The 22,737-nt window shown below is 32.2% G+C and overlaps 3 protein-coding genes across 5 annotated transcripts; 2 read left to right on the top strand and 1 right to left on the bottom strand.

Annotated features, from left to right (window-relative positions):
- The first annotated feature begins 1,781 nt into the window (after nucleotides 1-1,781).
- Nucleotides 1,782-9,516, top strand: LOC109793602 (RNA binding (RRM/RBD/RNP motifs) family protein). Of its 3 annotated transcripts, none has more exons than XM_020353075.3 (9): nucleotides 1,782-2,300; nucleotides 4,289-4,389; nucleotides 4,492-4,858; nucleotides 5,702-6,520; nucleotides 7,566-7,623; nucleotides 7,837-7,898; nucleotides 7,990-8,096; nucleotides 8,183-8,270; nucleotides 8,778-9,516. In XM_020353075.3, the coding sequence occupies exons 1-9, from the start codon at nucleotides 2,166-2,168 to the stop codon at nucleotides 9,081-9,083; spliced, it is 2,043 nt and encodes a 680-aa protein (XP_020208664.1). In that variant the 5' UTR covers nucleotides 1,782-2,165; the 3' UTR covers nucleotides 9,084-9,516. The 3 variants fall into 3 exon arrangements, with proteins under 3 accessions (XP_020208664.1, XP_020208663.1, XP_082921195.1); XM_020353074.3 differs by having other exon boundaries at nucleotides 1,783-2,300; nucleotides 5,702-6,535; XM_083065069.1 differs by lacking the exon at nucleotides 1,782-2,300 and adding an exon at nucleotides 2,307-2,547 and having other exon boundaries at nucleotides 5,702-6,535.
- A 2,991-nt stretch (nucleotides 9,517-12,507) lies between these two features.
- Nucleotides 12,508-12,798, bottom strand: LOC109793601 (putative pyridoxal 5'-phosphate synthase subunit PDX1). Its single transcript, XM_083064736.1, has one exon. It carries the CDS (start codon nucleotides 12,796-12,798, stop codon nucleotides 12,508-12,510), a length of 291 nt encoding a protein of 96 aa, XP_082920862.1.
- A 2,473-nt stretch (nucleotides 12,799-15,271) lies between these two features.
- On the top strand, nucleotides 15,272-17,805 carry LOC109817905 (protein FAR1-RELATED SEQUENCE 5). The gene is made up of 3 exons (XM_083064735.1): nucleotides 15,272-17,473; nucleotides 17,565-17,636; nucleotides 17,728-17,805. The coding sequence occupies exons 1-3, from the start codon at nucleotides 15,272-15,274 to the stop codon at nucleotides 17,803-17,805; spliced, it is 2,352 nt and encodes a 783-aa protein (XP_082920861.1).
- The last annotated feature ends 4,932 nt before the right edge of the window (nucleotides 17,806-22,737 follow it).

Below are 22,737 nucleotides of genomic sequence, written 5' to 3'. Positions count from 1 at the left end.
TAGATGATTAGGGTTTTAATTTTGGGCTAGGGTGTTACATGAGGAGGTGACGCATTTTTGGTGAGCATTGGACCTATTTTTGGTGTTAGAAAGGCTTAGGCCCAAGTGGAGGGCAAAGGTTGCATGGACTTATCATGCACCTATAAATAGCCAATCTAACCCCTTAGATTCCATCATTGGCCACCAAGTAGCATCTAGGGTTCATTTGGCATTTTCATTTGGAGTGCATTTGCCTTGAGAATTTCGGCCATGCATTGCTCCAAATGCAACCCTAGATGCCTCCCCTCCTATAAATACCCAACACCCCACCACTTGTAAATACTTTGGATTATATGATATTGAGTGAGCTTTTATGCCTCAACATCTCTTCCTTAGTCACTAGGTTAACTTCGGCTAGCCTCCTTCATTCTCCACCCTTGGAGAGTGAAACCCTAGAGTGGCCTCCACCTATACTTGGAGTGAGCCAACCTTGAGCAACCAAACACCATTCACCTAAACATTTCCGCCACCCTAAACCTACTTCACGCCCATCTTCCTTTCCCCATCATAAGTCACCTTTTGTCTACCCTTTTGTGAGCCTAGATCAAGGGCAAGGTCCTCCCCCTTCATACTCTACATCCATCATGGAAGGAGGAAGCCATCAAAATATCATGTCTACTTAATAATTAGTACTTAATTTGACCAATTCACTTTCTAAAGAATTTATATAGGATGAAACTACATCTCATATGATTCATTCATCAAAGCCCTATCATTTGCACCACATTTCATAAAAGTTAATCAAATTGGATAAAATATTTCATCAATAGAACCCTTTTATTAAAAAAATGCACACAAAGCAATAAAAAAAATAAAAAAGAAACATAATGATGATGATTTTTATAAACTAAAATCATTAATAGAAAAAAATCATAAAAATATGCTTGTACCTTTTACATCATAGTGGAACAAACACAACTATTTAATAAATTTCTGGTATGCATAATGAAAGAAATAAAGAGTTTAAAAATCAAAACGACACATGAATGTAAAATAAACTAACAAAATAATGGAAATATTAGGTTTTCAAATGTTCTCCATATTAATGTAGATTAAATTAATGCAAAATAAACTACAATAGTATATATATATATATATCAAATACTTTGTTAAAAAAATTATTAAATTAAGCATCATAATGATTTTGTCACATTCAATCAAATATTAGTTAAAATAATCTAAAAATTGTATCATTTATGTATGTGACATGTATGCTACATCTTACTCTATTTTAGGAAATAATTTTAAAATTACGTTATTAGCTAAATAAAAGTATGAAATAATAAATGTACCCACATTTAGTATTTGACTATATATCATATAAGAATGTATTCTTTGATAAAAGATATGTAGAGTGAGAAAAAATGTAAAAAACAGGAAAGCTTTCCAATTTAAATACTTAAAAGTGTCTCAAATAAGATCGTTGTGTCATAAAAAAAAAGTAGAAAATATAATATCTTGAATAAGATTACCATTTTGAAAAAATATCTATAATAAAAAACATAAGAAATCCACAATATAATAATAATAATAATAAATACATAATGTCATGAATAAAATTGATTGCTTTGAAAGAAGAAAAATACAAAATAATAAATAAAAAAAATACAAATTTGGAACAAGATTATCATCTCCAAAAGAAAATGTCATTAAAAAAAAAAAAGAAATAAAATACACATGAACCACAAGAGCATAAATTATATTTTCCTTGTATGTACACCCACCAATAAACAATTTCATTTTTTCTCAATCTTGGAGGGTACTACGGATACACTAACCGACTCTGTATTAGGTTCCGTTTTCCGCTAATCCAATCCCCTCCTCCCCTCTCTTTCTTCCCTCTATATATATAATCTCCCGCATTCCATCGTTCCTTCTCCGAAGACGGAACCGCGCGGTTTTTTACATGACTGCGCGAAACTATTCCGTCACTTTCCCAACGAAATCTTGAAACACTCTCCGCTTTCTCTCCCCTTCGCATTCTCCGATTCCTCTCCGCAGATTTTGATACGTTCGAGGGTGATTTAGGGTTTCGAGAGCCTCGCGATTTCGGTGGAAAAAGAGAGAGAGGGAGAGGGAGTCTCGTTAGGGTTTTTGTTCGCCGTGTTCGTGTTTCGGGATTGGGGATGGGGAGCGACGATCGTGACGATAATCGGCTGATCAAGGCCAATTTCACCGCCGATGGAGCGGCGAAGCTTAAGGAGTGTGTGATGCAGAAGCTCAAGGAATTCATGGGAGAATACACCGATGACACTCTTGTGGTATGAATGAGAACTCTGCATTTGTAGATTGTTGAATCGGTTTTTGAGGAGCGGAGTCTGGGGTTGGTTGCTAAATTGTGTTTGTGATAACTGATGAGTTGGCTCCTGGTGGTTTTCCTTTGATGAAATAATCGTGATTTTGCCTTGAAATATGTGGAGTGTGGTTGTTTGTGAATGCTACGTGTGGTGTGGATTGAATGTGGGAGGGGTTTGTGTCGGAAAATGACTCGAACTTGTGGCTTGAATGGTTAGGGTTTTTTCTGCACGATATTAACTGTGTGTTTCGGAGTGTGAAAAATGCGTGGGTTTGTTGAAAAAAATGAAGTGAAAAGCCGCTGGTGACATTAGCTTTGAAGGCTATCATATATTCTGTGTTTGAGAATGTGATGCAGGTTGCAGTGCATGCTAATTGCTTTTGATATGTAACTTCTTAGCCTTGCTGGCTGATATTACGATTAGGTGAAACCATGATTTTTAATTGTGCTCGTGGTTGCAGTTTCATCATCACGATCCTTGACTTAGCAGGAAATTGTGGGCAAATGCTGTCATAATTTGTGATTTTTGTGTCTTTAGAAAGTGGTTTGAGCCTGACGTAACCCTTAAAAATATGATTTCTCTTTACTTATATACGCTATTTTATTGTCTTATCACTACTTATATACGCTCTCCAATACACCTGTCTCACATCAAGGATTGAACATATTGAATGTGAGGTTGGAAGACTAAACATTTGAGAGTAATCTAATAGTGACCTGATAGCATGTGATTTGATAGGATAATTAATAGGATGGACTCTGATATTTTCTTTAAAAAGTGGTTTGAGCCTAACTCAACTTTACAAAACAGGTCGTAAGATGAGAGTCGCTCTCTACTTATATATATATCATTTTGGCCTTATCATTGGTCGAAATGAGATCTTCAACTCTGTGAGCCCCAAAACCTTGATGTTGTGGTCAAAATTGTTGTCCATTTTTCTAAATAGGATGCATCTGCTGCATTTTCGCACAATTTTCTACAAAATCAAGGATGGTGATGAAATCATGAAACTGCGATTGCAGTTTAAAATCATGGGTGAAACCTTGATGCAGATACACTACGGATTATTCACGCAGTTTATGAGTGTGTTTGTTAACATTGTTCCCACTTTTCAATCTATGTTCAACACCAATCCTTTTCTTAGTGGATTGGGATTGGTGTTGATCATGTTCCAATTAATGCACAAACACAGCCTACATATGTTTGGCAGGTGCAGGTGCATGTGCATGCACATGCAAAATGAGCTTCTCGTAGTTCTTGTATAAAACATGCAACGTTGAACACAAACACACACCCCCCATTCACAATTCCATTTTGAAAAGTATAGGTAGATTTTGTGGGAATTATGTTTATCTTTAGATTAGGTGAGGTTGGCATAATGTAAGGTTGCCTTGTGAACTGGTAGTCATGGATTCATATCCTTGAAATGGCCTTTCTGCTTGTGGGTGTAAGGCTGTTGCCCTTCCAGTGAGAAAAGCAAATAAAATGGAAAATAATCTGATTAACAGAGAATATAGAGGGAGATCAGACCCTACAATATTTTAGGAGAAATCATTAAAAGAAGACTTCACCTAAATAGATTTATTGAAAATTAGTTTTATTATATAGTCCACTACTCTAATGGTGGTGTTTGATTCATGTTGCCAGTTCTGCCTAGTGTGCCAATTTTTTATTGTTGTTGCATCAATGTTCAGCATTCGTTTATACTGTATAATGATGTTTTTAATTTCTGAATTTCATTATTATTTGCAAGACATTGTTGTTGTTATACATGTTAGTATAGCATGAGGGTATAGTATTTCGATTATTTTTTTTTTCTTTCTTTTTAATGGTAAATATGCTGTAGTCAAATGAACTATTTTGAGTATAGGCAATAACAATGTGGTATTAAAAATTTCTCATGATGAATTTGACTTTATTGAGTAAACTAACTTTTGTTTGTGCAACGACAGGAATATGTTATTGTGTTATTGAGGAATGGTAAGCGCAAAGAACAAGCAAGGAAGGATTTGTATGTTTTTCTGCGTGACCACAGCGATTCATTTGTAACCTGGTAATTTTATCTCTGTGATAGATATCTTAAATTAATTTAATTGAAGCAATATAGTTTTTACGCCCATTATGTGCTTAAAATGTATGCATATGCTGTTAACAGGCTCTGGGATCATCTGGACATACATTTAGATTCATATGTACAACCTGAAGCATTGTTGGATGAAGCTCCTAAAAGAAAGGTTATATCATCAGAGGTTCAAGCTGGGGGTGATGATTCTCAGCTTTTGAATTCACAGTCAGAAAAAGGAAAATCTAGTAAGCCATCTAGAAGTCGACATAACAAAGATTGGAAGGGATTGATGAGGTCAGAAGCTGAACCACCACCTTTAATTCGGAGCTCCATGGTTGACAATGCTCATTTGGAGGAAAAAGCCCAACCTGAAGTCAATCATGGTACAAGGTCCCTATCTCCTAAGCCTCCAGTTCAGAGGAAAAGGAGCCGGGCTGATGAACAACAGAGGACAAAGGTTTGAACTGCTACGAATGTTTGCTCAATTTATTGTCTACACAGATATTTATTCAGCTTAAGTTCTTCCAATGGATTTCAACAGACATTTATTCAGCTTAATATAATTGAATCTGTTTATACAGTTGAGCCGTGGAGTGGTAGTTGATTTACTTATTTTATTTTCACTCATGCTATGTTTGTTTGCACTGAAATATGAAGGAGGGAAATAGAAGGGAGTGAAATAGGAGAGATAGATGGCATTTTACTTGATTTTTTGAACGGAATTGAAGGTGAGAAATGATAAAATATTGTGGACTCCACCTAATTTCTTTCCTCTTATTGCAGACAGTGTCTCCCTGCCTAAAATGTTTTGCATTTTTTTTGGATGCTAGGTTTTTTCTGTTTTCACCGGAGTTTTTCAAGGATCAAATAGTATTTTCCTATTGAATTTTATTTCTTTCTTTTCTTATTTTCATTCATCCAAACGATACTTCTTTCTACTTTATTTCCTTATTTCTTCTCTCTATTTCATTCTGCATTCATACATTGTTGATCTTAATTCTGTATTCTTGCATTTTAGAAAGATTCTTAGATTGATATAATATGTCAAAGAGAAATGCATTATTTTTTAGCTTTTATATTTTATTGATACTCATATAGATGGATCGTATGTGTATGGTATATTTCCATCACCTAGTGACTGAGAGAAACAAATGCCTTCCTTGTGCAGATAAAATCACATTGAAGTTGTATTTTCCTTGTTAGCCTATTCTCCCCTCTATGTTTTGTATTTTTTTTAATAAAGTAACGATGTTTTTCTTGATCCTTTGCTTTCAAACATCTAACTGATTAACTTCTACAGAGGGATGTTATCTCACAAGTAAATATTGCTGCTCCACGACGGCTGCTTCAATTCGCTGTGCGAGATGCAGTAGCTACATCGAGGACATCCAATTTAGGCATGTCAGTGGAGCCTTCTCTTAAACGTCTTCGTTCTGTAGTTTCTACGTCTGCTGGTGATTCATCTTTGGTTGAACGTCCACAGAGGACACAGCTTGCTTCCAGGGTGGCAAATCCAATGGCTACAGTGATTAAGGCCGTAGCAGAAGCTGCTGAAGATGTGGTAAAATCCAAGCCCTCTGGAAGTGTTTTTGATAGACTTGGTCGTGGAATGGATACATCAGAAGATAACAGGCAACTTGAAGATAGTTACCAAAATGAGGAGCAAAACCATTTATTTTATCCTCAAAGGACTGACTACAATGGGCAGTATGCTGCAAATACGACTATGATGGGAGATGAAACTGGTTATCCTTCTGATTCTATTTCAGATAATGAAGAGTTAGATGATATTAATGTCATGGATTGTAGGGTGTCTGGAGCTCCTCAGATCAGTCCCTCTGTTGGAAACAGGGGCAATGATTTACTGATGTATAGTATAGCAAAAAATGTTGATGATAGTTTGCACCTAAAACGTAATCGAGAACAGGAGCAACTTACTGCTTCACCCAGCTCATCTCACAAGATAGTGAATTTTTCTGTTAATATAAATACATGGAAGCCACCACAACATCAGGAACCAAGAGAGGTTGCAGAGTTAGATGGTAATAAAAACTTTTACAATGTAAGAGATACAAGATCTAACATGCGGCTGGTGAAGGAGAATGCCAACACTCTAAAAGTTAGTAATGGGAATGTGAGTTTTTCATATTTGCTTTCATTCTGTGATACTGATTTTGTTAAATTTTAGGGTAAAACACAATTTACCTCCTTGAAGAATAGCTCTTTCTTGACTTACCTCCCTAAACATATACTTGTATCACTCAATATTCCCTTGATATTATTTGGTTTGAAGTGAAAAACTTACTATTTCAGTTAACTCAAATATAAGGCATTAGGGGTGTTCGTTGGTTTGGATAATCTAATAAACTGATGATCTGAACCAAACTAATTAAATTGGTTTTTCTTGTTCGGATCAAATCCTTTCCACAAACCAAATAAATTCGACCTTAATTGGTTTGTATCATGAATCCGAGAGCTGAACCAAATAAATTTTTTATTATTGTATGAATTTATTGTATTATTAATTATTAATTAGTGACACATTAACACCACTCACTTGACACAAGTTTCGTAACTTAATCTGCCAGTCACACACACCACCATACCTAGTGGTGCATGCTGCACCTCCCTTTACTCACTGACACTGTCTCACCTAAAACCCACTATTTAATTGTTAGACAACTTTAATTTCAAATGTTGGACTATTGTAATTTCATATTATCTCTTACATTACTCTTTTATATACAATCAAATGTTAATGGCACTTTTTAAATAATAGGTTTGTATTTAAATTTTGGGATGAAATAATGTATTTCATTTTATTTTTAAAAATAGAAATCTGTCAATTTTATTTCTATAAAAAAAATCAATTAATTCAAACCAAAGTAATCCGTTGTTGATTTGTTTGGTTTGTTTCAGATTCTAGATTTTTTTTCTTCTCTAATGCGATCCAAACCAAACAAATATAAATTGATTGGTTCATACTTTATTTTATCCATTCAAAACCAAACCAGTCCATGAACACCTCTATAAGGCACTTGAGGGGGTTTGTCAAAACCAAATTAGATGGGGTAAAATAAAAATGTATTTTACTTGAAAATTAATATAACATGCTTGAGTGTTTATCTGTAGATCACTTTCATTGATTTCATATCATTTAACAGGCAAACCCTGCTCTTGAAGTTCAGAAGGAGTCTAGCAAGGCACACTTAATTGCTTCTGGTGAGTTTACATCTCTACTGGAAAATCTTGTTTGAGACATGTGAAAACTGTATTTTGGATGTTTTAATATTTATTATGGTGAAGGGCCTGTTACTTATTAAAGTGACATATTTTACAGTGTATTCTATTTCTCTTTTGGTTATTATTTTTTAAGCATATCAGTGTAATACGATTTATTGGGTGTAAAATTGATTGCATCTTGTGTATTCTCAGGTTCTAATGCTGCTGGTCGTCCTTTAGAAGATGTAGATTCAAGAACCATTTTTGTTAGCAATGTAAAAATACTTGCTCCTTTGTTCTTGGTGTGGGAGTGCAGGCTTCAGGGATAGTTTTGATTTGTTTGATTTCTGATGTTGGTTGTAACAGGTTCATTTTGCTGCCACCAAAGATGGCCTATCTCGTCATTTTAATAGATTTGGGGAAGTTTTGAAAGTGATTATAGTTACTGATGCAGCAACAGGGCAGCCAAAAGGGTAAGATGTCAGAATTGTGTTTCATCCATTATATATTCGGTATATTTTGTTTGCGAATTTTATTGATTCTCTTTTTACTTGAGCAGGGCAGCTTATGTTGAGTTCATGCGAAAAGAAGCAGCAGATAATGCATTATCTCTAGATGGCACATCTTTCATGTCACGAATTCTCAAGGTATTTATCACAGCATGGTACTCTAGTTATCTGGACGCTTGCCCCCTCAGTTATATATTTAGTTTGCTCCAGGCTTTTATCTCTTTTTCTTACCCTTTCTTTTAAGATGTAAATTTCTATTGACTGTTAATGTTTATGGCACATATAACCTCATCGGATGAGAACTTTTTTGTTGGTTTGATTGGGTGTAGTAGTACCTAATGTTCATAAACCGAGAGTAAATTATGCTTTTCTGACTTAACAGTGAGTTATATTTTGCTCCAAACTGCAATTCTTGGAATTGTATAATATATCAGTGGTGCAAAGAAATTGTTAACTTTTGTACAGGCAATATGGTGGCTCCCATGCAGTTTTAGCTAATATTGTTTCAGGACAGTCAACTTTACTGGCTTTTGATTTGAAAATATATGGCATAGTAATGCCTAAAATGAGCTCAACTTTTGTAGATTTTAAGGTAAAGACAAGGTTGTGGAACTAATTTGTTTTGCAATTGCTCATCTATTGTAGGTTGTTAAGAAAAGTGCTGCACATCAAGAATCAGTTCCAGCTATGGCACGGCCACGCATTGTTAGGGGTTCTCCATTCCCTTCTGCTAGGTATTCCAGACTTCCCTTTCCAAGAGGTATTCCTGGTGCGTTTAGACCTCGACCCCCAATTAAACTGGGTGCCAGGAGCTTGCAATGGAAGCGGGATGCTCAGGGATCTGACAGTAGTCCATCTGTGAATACTGGTAGTGTTGCTGCTCCTGGCCCTCGTGGATTTACCTATGTCAGAACAGAATCTAAGCCAGAAGGCAGCTTGGGTACAACATAGTTTATTTCTTAAGATGGTGTTAGACTACGGTTGCATCAGTGCTTTCAATTCTGATGGGATAAAAATTGGTAAAAAAATTATTAATGTAAGGAGATGCCTGGCCTAAATTTTGGAATTTTCATATGTACATGGAGGATATTTTAATATCTAGGTGTCTATGTAGATGTAGGTGGTAGATGACGTTTAATAATGCTTATTTTTTGTCATCGGTTGAAGCTACAGACGGGAGGACATTGATTTTATTGGGGTGAAGATGAGAAGAATGTAATGGAAATATCTGGGAATTATCCATAAATTGGAGTGTTTGGGTAGGGTGGACCCTGTTGTGGTCTTGGTTACACGGATAGCATGTTTCTCTGCATCTTTTTGGTCTAAAGTGTTACCGTTGAAAGATTATTAAATAATGGTAAAGGAGAAATGCTGAGTTTCATTAGACTGCGTTATTACCTCAAATGTTCAAAATTCAGATAGTTAAATGTTTCATTCTTTCTGTAATTTTACAGTTTATGATGATACTTATTCTTTGTAGGACCTTCATCTATGTTTTAGGGAAATCCTTAGGTTACATGCTGTATGATACTACTAGCAACACACAATGCAATTGTCAAAGATCGACATTCATTGCTTTAGATTTTAAACATATACATCCTTGCCCTCCATGCTGTCATCTCCACCATTGGATGATCCGTCAATGGCAAATTAGATATGGTATCTGTTGCATAACCTATAGGAAGTAGGAACCATCCTTGCTTTACCTTCGTACGGTTTCTCTTCCTACTCTGTTGGTTTTTGGGCCCAAGGCCATCCTTAGTGTAAAAAATGAGAAAACATTTAACTATGCCTTGTACTGTTGAATTCATCTCTGGCTCTGCAAAGTAAGAGCTCTGCCTTTCTGGTCACCATCAATATTAAAGCTCATGCGCTTAATACCAATAGTTGTTTTTACTTTTTAGAAATGTTGCCACACCCATTATACCACGGTCTCAGTCTCTTCCTCCATTTTGGAATTCATCTCCCTATATATAATTTATTAAATTAAGAAAGGAAGTTCAAGGCCTCTTGCTTCTAAGGAAATTTTGGAGCACATTTGAGGTTTTTCTAGTTAATACCGTACAGTTTCCACGCTGCGCAGACAGACAATGAGATATGCCTGAATCACTGAAGTTGTCATCTTTTTCTTCTTCTAACAATCCGGGGCATATAAATATCTTGTATAGTAACATTGCCAGTGTTTCATTGTTCATACACTATGTTGATTTGACAATAGTGTAATAATTGCTACTATAGCGTCCGTTTGTTTAATTTTTTTTCTTCCTCTTAAGCTGCTTTTTAATAAAAGAAATAACTATTTTTTAATTTTTCTGTTTGTCTATTTTTTCTTAAAAAAGCTAATAATTTTGTTTTTCTAAAAAACAATTTAGCACTTTTTTTATTAATATTTTTTTAATTGTCAACAAACTTGCCCGTAATGGGGTCTATAATTACTAGTGTACTATGGATGTGCCATTTCTTTTTATGTTCCGAGTACTGGTCCCACTTGAAGGACTAATAGTTCCGGTCAACGGCCCACTCCCTTCTTTAAAATTGATTAATTTGAAAGGTATATTAACCATGTTGACAATGACGTTTAAGGCCGGTTAGCTGAAGACAAGTCAAATTTATTTATTCGCTGAAATTTTATTTTTATCATTTATTTATTTTTAAGATTTAACCTAGTCATTATTTTTAAATGATTTAATTCTTTTTATTTATTTAAAAATATTTAATATTATCTTTATCTCTAAATAACATCAAATTTATTTTTAAAAGTTAGATGTTCAAATTGAGTATTTTAACAATAGTAAATTGAATTGAACATTTAAAAAATAAATTGCACAATAATTTATTTAATATTTTATTTTGTGTAGACAAATTTAAACTTTTTTTTACCTATTTAATTAATTTATTAGGTAATTCTTTCATTTTTGTGATTATTATATTTTTCAAAATTTCAAGTTCTCAATTTATGATCTTGATAAGCTAATTAAATTCATTTTCATGAATTCTATTTAATTCTAATTATTGTTTTTTTATACAAAAAATTTAGATTTGGCTTTCAATTCGATTTGTTTGATCGGTAATCGATGTGATAATTAATCCATTAACTTAAAAAATGGCTCACATCATAATGGTAAAGAATTTGCCGACTAATCTAAATCCGATAAAAAAAAACATGAAAACTTAAATACAAATTACTTGTAGGCATTGTAATTTTTAGTGGTTTGAAACATGTATATAACTTCAATTTAATGTATTTTTATGTTTGTTTTCTAAAATTTTAAATATATTAATATTTTAATTAATCAAACTAATTAATTTAACGTAACCCGATCAAGATAAGATTAAATTAACTTAAATCGCTTGGCAATGAAAGTGTTAAGTATCGAGGGGGTTACCACACATATACACATATCTCCACATTGGTGAGATATTGTACGCTTTGAGTTCAAGCTCTTATGGTTTTGTTTTTGGACATCACCCAAAAGGCCTCTCGACCAATGGAGACAACTGTGTGTATATAGACCTATGTTCATCCTCTTGTTTGAACGACGTGAAACTTTGCTTGCATCCCAACAATTCTCCCCTCAAACAAAGGACCACGGTTTGGCCCTTCCTTGTAGCAAAAATTACGAGTATTATCCGATGGTGCCCCACAGAGCTCACTCACGCTCAGAGTGTTTGCACCGCCGCTCCATCATGACCTTCCTCATTAGGAAGCCTCTCTTTCACATGGACCCACCATTAGGAAGACTTTCAACTTAAGGGATCCCAAACTTGGATCCACCTGCCAGCCAGCCATCATACCTGTCGAGCTGGTCACCTGATTAGACCATCGGCTCTGATACCACTTGTTGTGCATCAGGGGGTTACGACATGTGTATATCTCCACATTGGTGAGATATTGTCCACTTTGGGCCCAAGCCCTCACGGTTTTGCTTTTGGACATTACCCAAAAGGTCGCTCGACCAATGGAGACAACTGTGTATATAAACTCATATTCATCCTCTTGTTTGAACGATGTGGGACTTTGCTTGCATCCCAACAGAAAGCATAAATCCAACTCAAATCCAATTGTTTAATCAAAATAAATCTTAAGTTTGGTCAAACTGAACCCAAATGAACTAGCTTCCACTTCTAAAAGCATAAATGGCATAGTAAAACCAAATAAAATTCACTAACAATATTATATTAAAAAGACTTAAATATGTTCAAATTACCTCTAATTAGTTTGATTTTTAGATTATTACCTAATTAAATTTTTTAGTTTAAATTATTTGATTAATTTTTTTCTTCAATTTAGTACTTGACGTTAGTCCCTCTTTGTTAAATGATGACGTGACTGACAGAGTACCATGTCATCACGCAATAGTGTATGCCATGTCAGCTAGATGTACACTTCACTCATCATGTCATTTCCCACGTCAATTTTTAAATTTTCAAAAAAATTTTGTTTTGCATACTCAGCGATGGGCGAACCTCTCGACCTTGGAGCCACGAAGATGCCGTCACAGTCGAGCTGCATCATGAGGGTGGCGACACCGACGGCGAACTGGACAACGGGGAGGCGGCCGAGCTGCTTGGTCTGCATGACGAGGTCGTAGCTGGCGGCGAGGTTCTTGGCGAAGGTGAAGACCTCGTCGTCGTCCATGTTGAGGAGGAGGCGGATGTCAACCATATGACGGAGCGGACGTGGCGGACGACCTCAATGATGTTGCCAATGCCGACCTCGCCCTTGGTGCGAATCATGGCGGCACCCTCACGAATGCGTGGGAGGGTCTTGCCGAGGTTGCGGCAGTCGCAAATGAAGGAGATGCGAAAGTTGTGCTTGTTGATGTGGTTGGCGTCGTCGATTGGGGTCAAAATTTAAAAACTGGAGTGGAAAATGACATGGTGAGTGAGGTATACATCTAGCTAACATGGCATACACGATTGAGTGATGACTCGTGGCAGTCTGTCAACCACGTCATCATTTAACAGAGAGGAACTAACGTCTATTAAATTGAAAAAAAAATTAGTCAGGTAATTTAAACAAAAAATAAATTTAATAGGTAGTAATATGAAAATCGAGCTATTTGAAAGCAGTTTAAACATATTTAAGCTTATTAAAAAATAAAAAATAAAAAATATTTTTAGTCGTTTAAATTTAAAATTATCTTTTTAATTCCTATAATTTAAAAAAATAATAATCATGTTTTAGTCCTTAAACTCAATTTTTTTTAGAGAATCTTTCAAATATTGTCACATAAAATCTATCCATCGTTATCTCTATTAGTGAAAACATTGCATTAAACTTAGTTGATATTACATAATTGTCTCAATCTGTCATTTTTAATATATTATTAGTAACTTAAAGGATTAAAACAATTTTTAAAAATTACAAGGACTAAAAATAATAATTTTAAATTTAAAGGATTAAAAAAAATTTATCTTAATTTTGAGAGATTAAAAATATATTTAATCTAAAAATAAATAGGTTAAATTATATTTTTTATTCTTCTATTTATTTTTAGATTTAATTTAATTTCACTATTTTTAAATAATTTAATTTGATCTTATAATTTTTTTAAGAATATTAAATATTATCTTTTTTATCTAAATTGACACTAATAACATTAATAAAATTGAATCAAAAAATAATATTAAACAAAATGTTCAATATTAAAGGACAAAATTGAATCATTTTAAAATACTGTAATTAAATTAAAAATTTTAAAAATAGAGGGATAAATTGAATAATGATTAACAAAATAATTAATATTTATGTGTAATATTAAAATAAGTAATTTATGTTTGAAAAATTCATTAGATTTTATTAATTAATTATTAATTATTGTTTGTTGTTGTTATTATTATTATGTTGGGTCAAACAGATGATAGGTTCAGAACCTCACTCGTTATTCAGCTCTTTTTTAATTGAGTGAACAAAAAAAAATGTCTAACACAATTTACTTACCAAATTCAAACCGTTAAAATATAGTTGAGTGGTGGATGGGTTTAATATAGATCCAATTATGTCACTATCTGCTTTACACACATCAGTTTTGTTCATGTGTACTAACAGGGATTAAAATCTTCTGTCTCCAACCCTGTCCCCAAATCCTGTCCCTCCAATCACAATATGCCATCTAGATTATCATATTATTATTTTTACTTTTAATTCTAATTTTTAAAAGATATAACCAATTCTGTTACGGCTTTCTCTCACGTCCGTTTCTCACCGCAATGTTATTCGTAAAAACTGCTTTATTTTTATGAAAATTACTGGCATGCCATTGCGGTATCAATGTTCTCCCACGAAAATCATAATGGTTATATCTTTTAAAAATCAGAATCGGTATCAATGTTCTCCCACGCCATTGCGTTTGAATTCTACCCAGCCAAAAAGTGCCAAAAAAAAAAGATAAAAAATAATTCAAGAAAAAAGAATAAACTTTGCTACGTATACTACAGGATGAAGATCTGATACTATTATATTAACAAAATTATTATTTTGTTAAGTAGTTATATAATTTTTTTTCAAATATATTTATTTCTAAGAAAATATCTATTTCTATTTTATAATTTTAGAAATACGATTCACATAAATATTATAAATAGGAAAATTATTTTTAGATATATATTTTTTTAAAACATTATTATATTTAAATATTTTGTTAAATAGTTATATAATTTTTTTTCAAATATAACATCCTTTTGATTATTCCTTTTTCACATAACGTTCCTTTCTATTATTGATTATTTTACTTATTGTGTGTGCCCTCCATTATCATTAGCCTGGTGCTAACATCCAGCCCCCTATTTTTGAGCTCTCTTCGACAGCACTTGTGCCTCCACTCATCACTCTTGTTGCTTTGTCTCTCTTTTGACAAACAGATCTAAAAATGCGTTAAAGACTTTATTGACAAGGTCTTACGTAAGTCATTTTCATGTTTCTCATTACCTTTTGGTTTCTCCTACTACTATTCTTTTTCTCCACTTCACATTACATAATTTGTGGTTTTCTTCTTGATTTAAGATTTATTTGATCTCTTTAAACATCGTGTGTGTTTTTCGTTTTGTTTGACTATAATTTTGTTGGATTGTTACACAAGTTCATTCTTTATTTGATACGTATCTAATTCTTGGTCACTTGTTTAGAGCATTGTGTTATGGCTGAAGAAGAACATCAAGAAATGGGCATTGATAATGTGGATGAAATTGAAGGAAAAAAAATTGATATAATACATGATACAATTCCTAGTCAATTTATTCCAAAAGTTGGGATGGAGTTTGAGACTGAAGATGCAGCATATAATTTTTACAATGATTATGCTTATAGAGTAGGTTTCAGTGTGAGGATTAGCAAAGGGCATAAAGATAAATATGGGAAGATAGTCAATAGAGTATTTTGTTGTTCATGCGAAGGATATCGTGGGAAAGATAAGCGAGAAGATAATGTCAAAAATCCTCGACCACAATCAAGATTTGGTTGTTTGGCAAAGATGAAAGTTAATAGTCGTTTAACAGGAAAGTATCGCGTAACTGAATTTATTGCTGAGCATGCACATGAGACTACAACTCCTAGTAAGAGTCATTTGCTTAGATCTCAAAGGAAAATGACTATTCCTCAAGTAGCCGAGGTTCATTTAGCTGATGATTCTGGAATTACTCCAAAAGCAAGTTGTGAGTTAATGGCTAGGCGAGCTGGTGGTCATGAAAATCTTGGATTCATTCCCGAAGACTATAGAAATTATTTACGTTCCAAGAGAACAATGCAAATGAAGTCAGGAGATACAGGTGGTGTGCTAGAGTACTTGCAAAAAATGCAATTAGAAGATTCTAATTTCTTTTATGCAATACAAGTCGATGAGGATGACTTAATTACTAATATCTTTTGGGCTGATGTGAAGATGATGATTGATTATTCATATTTTGGTGACGTTGTTTGTTTTGATACTACCTATAGAAAAAATAAAGAAGGTCGTCCATTTGCAATGTTTGTTGGAGTCAATCATCATAAGCTTACCATTATTTTTGGAGCAGCATTATTATATGATGAAACGACTGAAAGTTTTATTTGGTTGTTCAATACTTTTGCTAAAGCTATGTCAGAAAAGAAACCAAAGACTATTCTTACCGACCAAGATGCAACAATGGCAAAGGCATTAGCTTTGGTATGGCCAGAAACATGCCACCGCCTTTGTATTTGGCATTTGTATCAAAATGCATTGAAGAAATTGAGTATAGTGTTTGGGAAGTTTAAAGACTTCAGTAAGGATTTTAATAAATGCATCTATGAATATGAAGAGGAAGAAGAGTTTATAATAGCTTGGAACAATATGCTTGAGAAATATGATCTTAAAGACAATAGTTGGTTGAAACAGACTTTTGCTTTAAAGGAGAAATGGGCATTAGTTTATGGTCGAGAGAACTTTTGTGCAGACATGACTACCACACAACGAAATGAGAGTATGAATAATGTAATTAAAAAATATGTGAGTTATCAGCATGATTTACTAAGATTTTTTCATCATTTTCAGAGAATGGTAGAGGATCGTCGATATGAGGAATCAAAGGCAGATTTTAAAGCAACCCAAAGAAGTTTAATTCTGTCATTTGATGTGGAAATTCTACGGCATGCGGCAACAATTTATACTCCTGCAATATTTAAGATGATCCAACACGAGGTATCAAGTGGTTATGATTGTAGTATGTATATTTCCTCTCAAAATGGGGAAGTTACTGAATATAAAGTTACCTCATATAAGAAGTTATTTCAACATACTGTCCATTATGACTCCTCTATTGGTTCAGTGAAGTGTAGTTGTAAAAGGTATGAGTTTGCAGGGATTTTATGCTCACATGCTCTCAAAGTTCTCTCTTCAAGAAATGTTATGAAAATTCCTGCTATGTATGTATTAAAGAGATGGACAAAACATGCAAAAATGGGAAATGGCATACCAACTAACCATTCTATAATCCATGAGGACCCTAAGGCAAAAATAGGTATGCGCTATAAAGACATATGTAGGATGCAAGTTCAGTTAGCAACTAAAGGAGCGATAACTGAAGAAACATATAATATAGCTATTAGTTATTTGACCAAGGCCATGAATGAGATAGATGTATGTCTTGAAGTTAGAGATAAGGAAGCTAGTACTAGTGATGGTTCACTTATAAATAATGAAAAAGGTTGGCGTAGTGGGAATAAGGATAATGTGAAAGGAATAAAGACCAAAGAAAGATTTCGAGGATCATCTACTAGGCCAAAAGGTATTCTTGAAAGAAGAAAAAAGATGAAAACTATGCAACAAGATGAACCTTCCATGAAGAACTTAGATAATGAATTGCCTTCATCTCAATTTAGTCAGGTATTCTCTAATTTATTTTACTTTTTATTTTTTATGCTAATTTATAATCTATATGATAATCTGTAATTGTTATTAAAATTGTATTATTTAGCTTCCCACATATGTTGCCAACAATACATTCATGGAGTCAAGTAGTAACATGAGCATGACAGAGTTGTTACAGGTGATAAATTATAATGCCTTATATTTTTGTTAGTTTAATATTTCTTTTAAATTACGTTTATAAAATAGGTTATATATATGTATATGTACAGGCACAACTATCTAGCATTGAACATGGAACAAATGATGTTACAAATTCTCAAAGCAAAGAAGGACAAAATGATCTGTGAAGCAATTTGGTCATAGAGAGTTTTTATAAACATCAAGATGTTTCAATGATTCTAGTTTAAAATTTTGGTTATATGTATTTTTCAAACTTTGCAAATACACTATTGCAATTTAGATATTTTCTTGGCCTTGTATCGTAGAAATAAAATTTCTCACTTTATTAGATAATCTTATTATGATCAAACAAGAAATTCATTTGATGTTATTGTTAATGCAAAATAAAAATTATAGCAATAAACTAACCTATGATATTTTTTATTATTAATGAATTTATAATACATCAATACAATTTTACTAGCTCATATTTGACGTTTACAATTGAGTAGTTTGCAATCTTTACATATCAAAAGTCAAAATGTAATTTAGCCTTCAACAATCACATATAGTTGAAATTCAGAATCTAATGCATTCATTGATGCATCCTTGTGTGTTTGTAGTCTTGGTGAAGTTTTGTGTTTGGTAGAGGACCCATTGGTGTGATCAATAAATTAAAAACTTGTTGGTTTTAGTCTCACTAATCTGCAAAATATTAGATCTTATAATCAGTGTGTAAGTTATTAGAATATCAATATAAAAAAAAATGCTAGGAAAAAAATTATTATAAATAGGAAAGTTATTTTTTATTTCTTAGAAATATGACGATGAACAATATCTATTACATATTCTTTTAGACCTTTTATTTTTATTTATTTTATTTAAATTATTTTGAAATTAAAAATATTTAAATATAATAATTTTAAAAAAAATATATATCTAAAAATAATTTTCCTATTTATAATATTTATGTGAATCGTATTTCTAAAATTATAAAATAGAAATAGATATTTTCTTAGAAATAAATATATTTGAAAAAAAATTATATAACTACTTAACAAAATAATAATTTTGTTAATATAATAGTATCAGATCTTCATCCTGTAGTATACGTAGCAAAGTTTATTCTTTTTTCTTGAATTATTTTTTATCTTTTTTTTTTGGCACTTTTTGGCTGGGTAGAATTCAAACGCAATGGCGTGGGAGAACATTGATACCGATTCTGATTTTTAAAAGATACAACCATTATGATTTTCGTGGGAGAACATTGATACTGCAATGGCATGCCAGTAATTTTCATAAAAATAAAGCAGTTTTTACGAATAACATTGCAGTGAGAAATGGACGTGAGAGAAAGCCGTAACAGAATTGGTTATATCTTTTAAAAATCAGAATTAAAATTAAAAATAATAATATGATAATCTAGATGGCATATTGTGATTGGAGGGACAGGATTTGGGGACAGGATTGGAGACAGAAGATTTTAATCCGTACTAATAGTCGCTGTTAATATATTTTTTAAGATGATTATTAAAACATCAACAAATTTATTATATATATTTATATTAATTTATGATCAGGCAGAAGAAAAAAAAAATCTTTACACTACCTTTACACGTACAAATCACTCTATAGACCAACACTCAGAAAATGTTGTTATGAAGCTATTTCTTTCTCTAATCCAAATATTCTATAGTTTTCACTATTCAAATAAAGTTTTCTCCACTCATCAAAAAATCAAGTTTTCTGGGTGGCTCAAATCAAATGTCAAGTTACTTTAATCAAATGGTCCTAACCGCAAATGATGCAATCATAATTAGAATTAAGATCCAACCAAAACATGCAATACACAATTACTAATAAACTTTTTCAAATGATCTTGAAATCATTCCACTAATTAATGCATAATACATTGATTTTGGATAGGAAACACTAGGACAAGGTTTCTATGGAAAAAGAAAATGCAAAACAAATTGAAACAAAACCAAATGGAAAAGGAACATAAATAAATAAATAAATAAAAATGAGCGGAATCTCAATTTCACACCCTTTTATTGTTGTGTATAACTTTCATAATTCAACCAATGTTTCTTTTTCATATATTAGCTTTTACGTACATATATCATGCTTAGAATTGCATGTAGTATGCAGCAATGGAGACGAGGGAGGCACCAAGGAATGGACCAAGAGCGGCGGCGGCGCCGCTTTTGTGCGCCGGAGATGGGGTGGCAACGGGGGTGGCGGGGGACTCTGCCTCGTGATGACCGCCGTGAGCCATGACGGTGCTAATTAAGGTGATGGCCAAGAGAAAAGCACAAGCAACCTTCTTCATCTCCATCACTATTTTTTTTTGTCTACACTAAATTGAACTTAATGTAGTGAAGAATGAGAGTTTTGTAAAATATGCTTTTGTGTGAAGAAAAATAGGTTTGGACTTGGTGTTTTTATAGAGGGGAGGGTCACTTTGTTGGGAAGAGATTATTTCTTTTGAGTGGATTTATTTTATTATTATTATTTCTTTTGAGATTCTCTAGCGTTAAGATCTCACCTTTAAATCTTGTAAATTTCTATTTTATAATAAAAATACATTATTTTCATTCTTTTTTAAATAGTTAGAATCTCATCTAGTAAAAATGAGACTCGAAAGGACTTATTTTTCACTTTATTACCTCATTTGGATATTTAGATTAGTTTCTTTCCATTTTTTTCCCTTACTTTTTCTTGTGAAGTGGCGATGCCTTGTTTTTTTTCGTGGTGGTTGTTATTGTGTGGTTGATTATTATTTTTGTATAGAAATAAAAAAAGATGCAATTTTGGTTTTGGCAAGGAAAAAAGTCTCTTTTCCATGTATATATAATTGAAATGAGTATTATGGGATGCTATTGATGGCTGAGGGATTTTCTATTTACACTTTATTTATTTATTTTTTTTTTTTACGGGGAGTAAATAGTTTAATGGATCAGAATTTGGTTTGAAACTCATTGGGGACCAAATGAATTGAGGTAGGTGGCAGTGTTAATGTTGGATGTTGATGATCGATGTTCTATCTGTATTTTGCAGCGAATGTGTTGGATGATGTACATACGGATATTGGTAATTAATAACTAGACAGAAAATATTTTGATAATTTGTAAGATTATTTGAAGTCATATATAAATGAAAAGGATAAAAATAACACCAAATCAGAAAATTTGTAAATGGTGTGTTTGAATGAAGAATTTTAAAAGTTTAAGAAATATTTAAATTTTAAATTTTTTATTCAAACAAAATATTTCATCTTAAAAAATTTAAAATTCTTTAAATAAATGAATTATTTTATTTAAATTTTTTATAAATAATTTTAATTTTTTATTATTTTTAAGAGAATTTAAAATTTTACCATTTTAAAATTTTTTACAAATTCTTGAATTTTAATTTTTTTATCATAAATTTTTTTATCAAAACAGTATACATTATACCTAAAAAAATTAAATATTTTTTAAAAATAAATTATTCTACTTAAATTCTCCATTCAAACACACTCTTAATTTCTACCAAAAAAAAAAAACTTTCTACCAAAAAAAACACACTCTTAATTATTAAAATAGAACAACATTGAAATGTGATACCAAAAATATCAATTAAAATCAGAAATTGTGTACCAAACCGTAATCTAATACTGCTGTAAGAGTGAATTACGATCTCAGACTAATTTTTTTTTTCTTTCCATAATGTGAGATTCGAATTTTTGTATCAGTCACACTAAAAAGATTCACAAAATAAAAGTCACTCTAAAAAGTACTTCTGCTGTTCGACTTGATAATAAATTTTGCAACTATATACACAAAAAGAGTTATTCTACATAGTATTTTAGTATAATATTTAATTTGAATAATTTATCTAGTCTTCTTTAGTTCTCACCAATTATCCTATTTCACATGTTTTAATTATTGAATTGTGATAACTATCCTAAATGGATTTATCGATTACACATTGCGGATAACGTGACTCCTTTTTACTTTCAAACGTTCATTATGAAAATGTTATTATAGAAAAAATTAAATAAATCAATTTTTATTTTCTAGTACCATAAACGGATTTAAACGTTTTAAATAAAAACTTCATATTATAAATAGAAAAAAAAAGTAATATAGGTTCATCAACGAAGATACAAATCGACCTTTAAAAAATCTCAATAAAATAAAATATAATAAAAACAATTCTAAGTTTAAGACATAAAATTAACATAATCTTCTCTAACCCCAATGTTATATTAATTAGAGTAAGACCATCACATAAAATCGAAGTCTCAAGCTTCATCTCCCTTGTACTCAATCTCATACACCTGATCAACTCTTACATGCTTTTTAGTCCAACACTTGACACAATCACAACTCATATCCACTCAAGCATTCATATCTTAGTCCCAAAACACTTCATTCAATACATCAAACTCAAAATCATCCACATACCATTCAATGACTCATGCAACTCATATCACTCCCCTTGCTTTTGTTGTTTGTCTTGTTGTATGACTGAGGGAAAAACTATTTATGAATGATGAGGTTGCAAATGGGGTTTAGACCTTATGTTGTGAGTGCTTTGATAGGTTGTGAAATTGAGACAGTAAATAGGAGTTTATAATTTCTGTTGCTTGTTTAAAATTAGGACTTTTATTCTATTAGTTGAACTTATGTTAAGACTTAACCTTAAAATTGTTGTAATTACTCTTTTGAACCTTGTTTTGGTTTATTGTTTAGTTTTGATTTGTAATATAATGCTTCTATCCAAGTGGTTTATTTTTATTTAGTAAAACCATATGAACAATTCTTTTGAAAAACTATCAAAATGTATACTATGATAACATGTGAGGTAGAAGGTGTCACATTTAAAGGATTAAATAACCCACCATTGCAACTCATAAACTATCTCTTTTTATCTTAAGCTTCTATGCCATCATGTGATTTAACACATAATATCTAGAGTTATACTTACTACATCATGTTGATCCTAATTTTATTGGAATAATAAGACAATTATTTACAACTTCTATATCGATATCAAGAATTGATTTTATCATCTACTATTTTCAAAAATTAAAAAATTGTAATATTTAAGCTTAAATATGACAACTTGACCTT

This window comes from Cajanus cajan, chromosome 10 (assembly GCF_000230855.2).
Source record: "Cajanus cajan strain Asha chromosome 10, NIPB_CcT2T_4, whole genome shotgun sequence".
NCBI lineage: Eukaryota > Viridiplantae > Streptophyta > Magnoliopsida > Fabales > Fabaceae > Cajanus > Cajanus cajan.
This window is presented reverse-complemented; position numbering and strand designations above follow the sequence as displayed.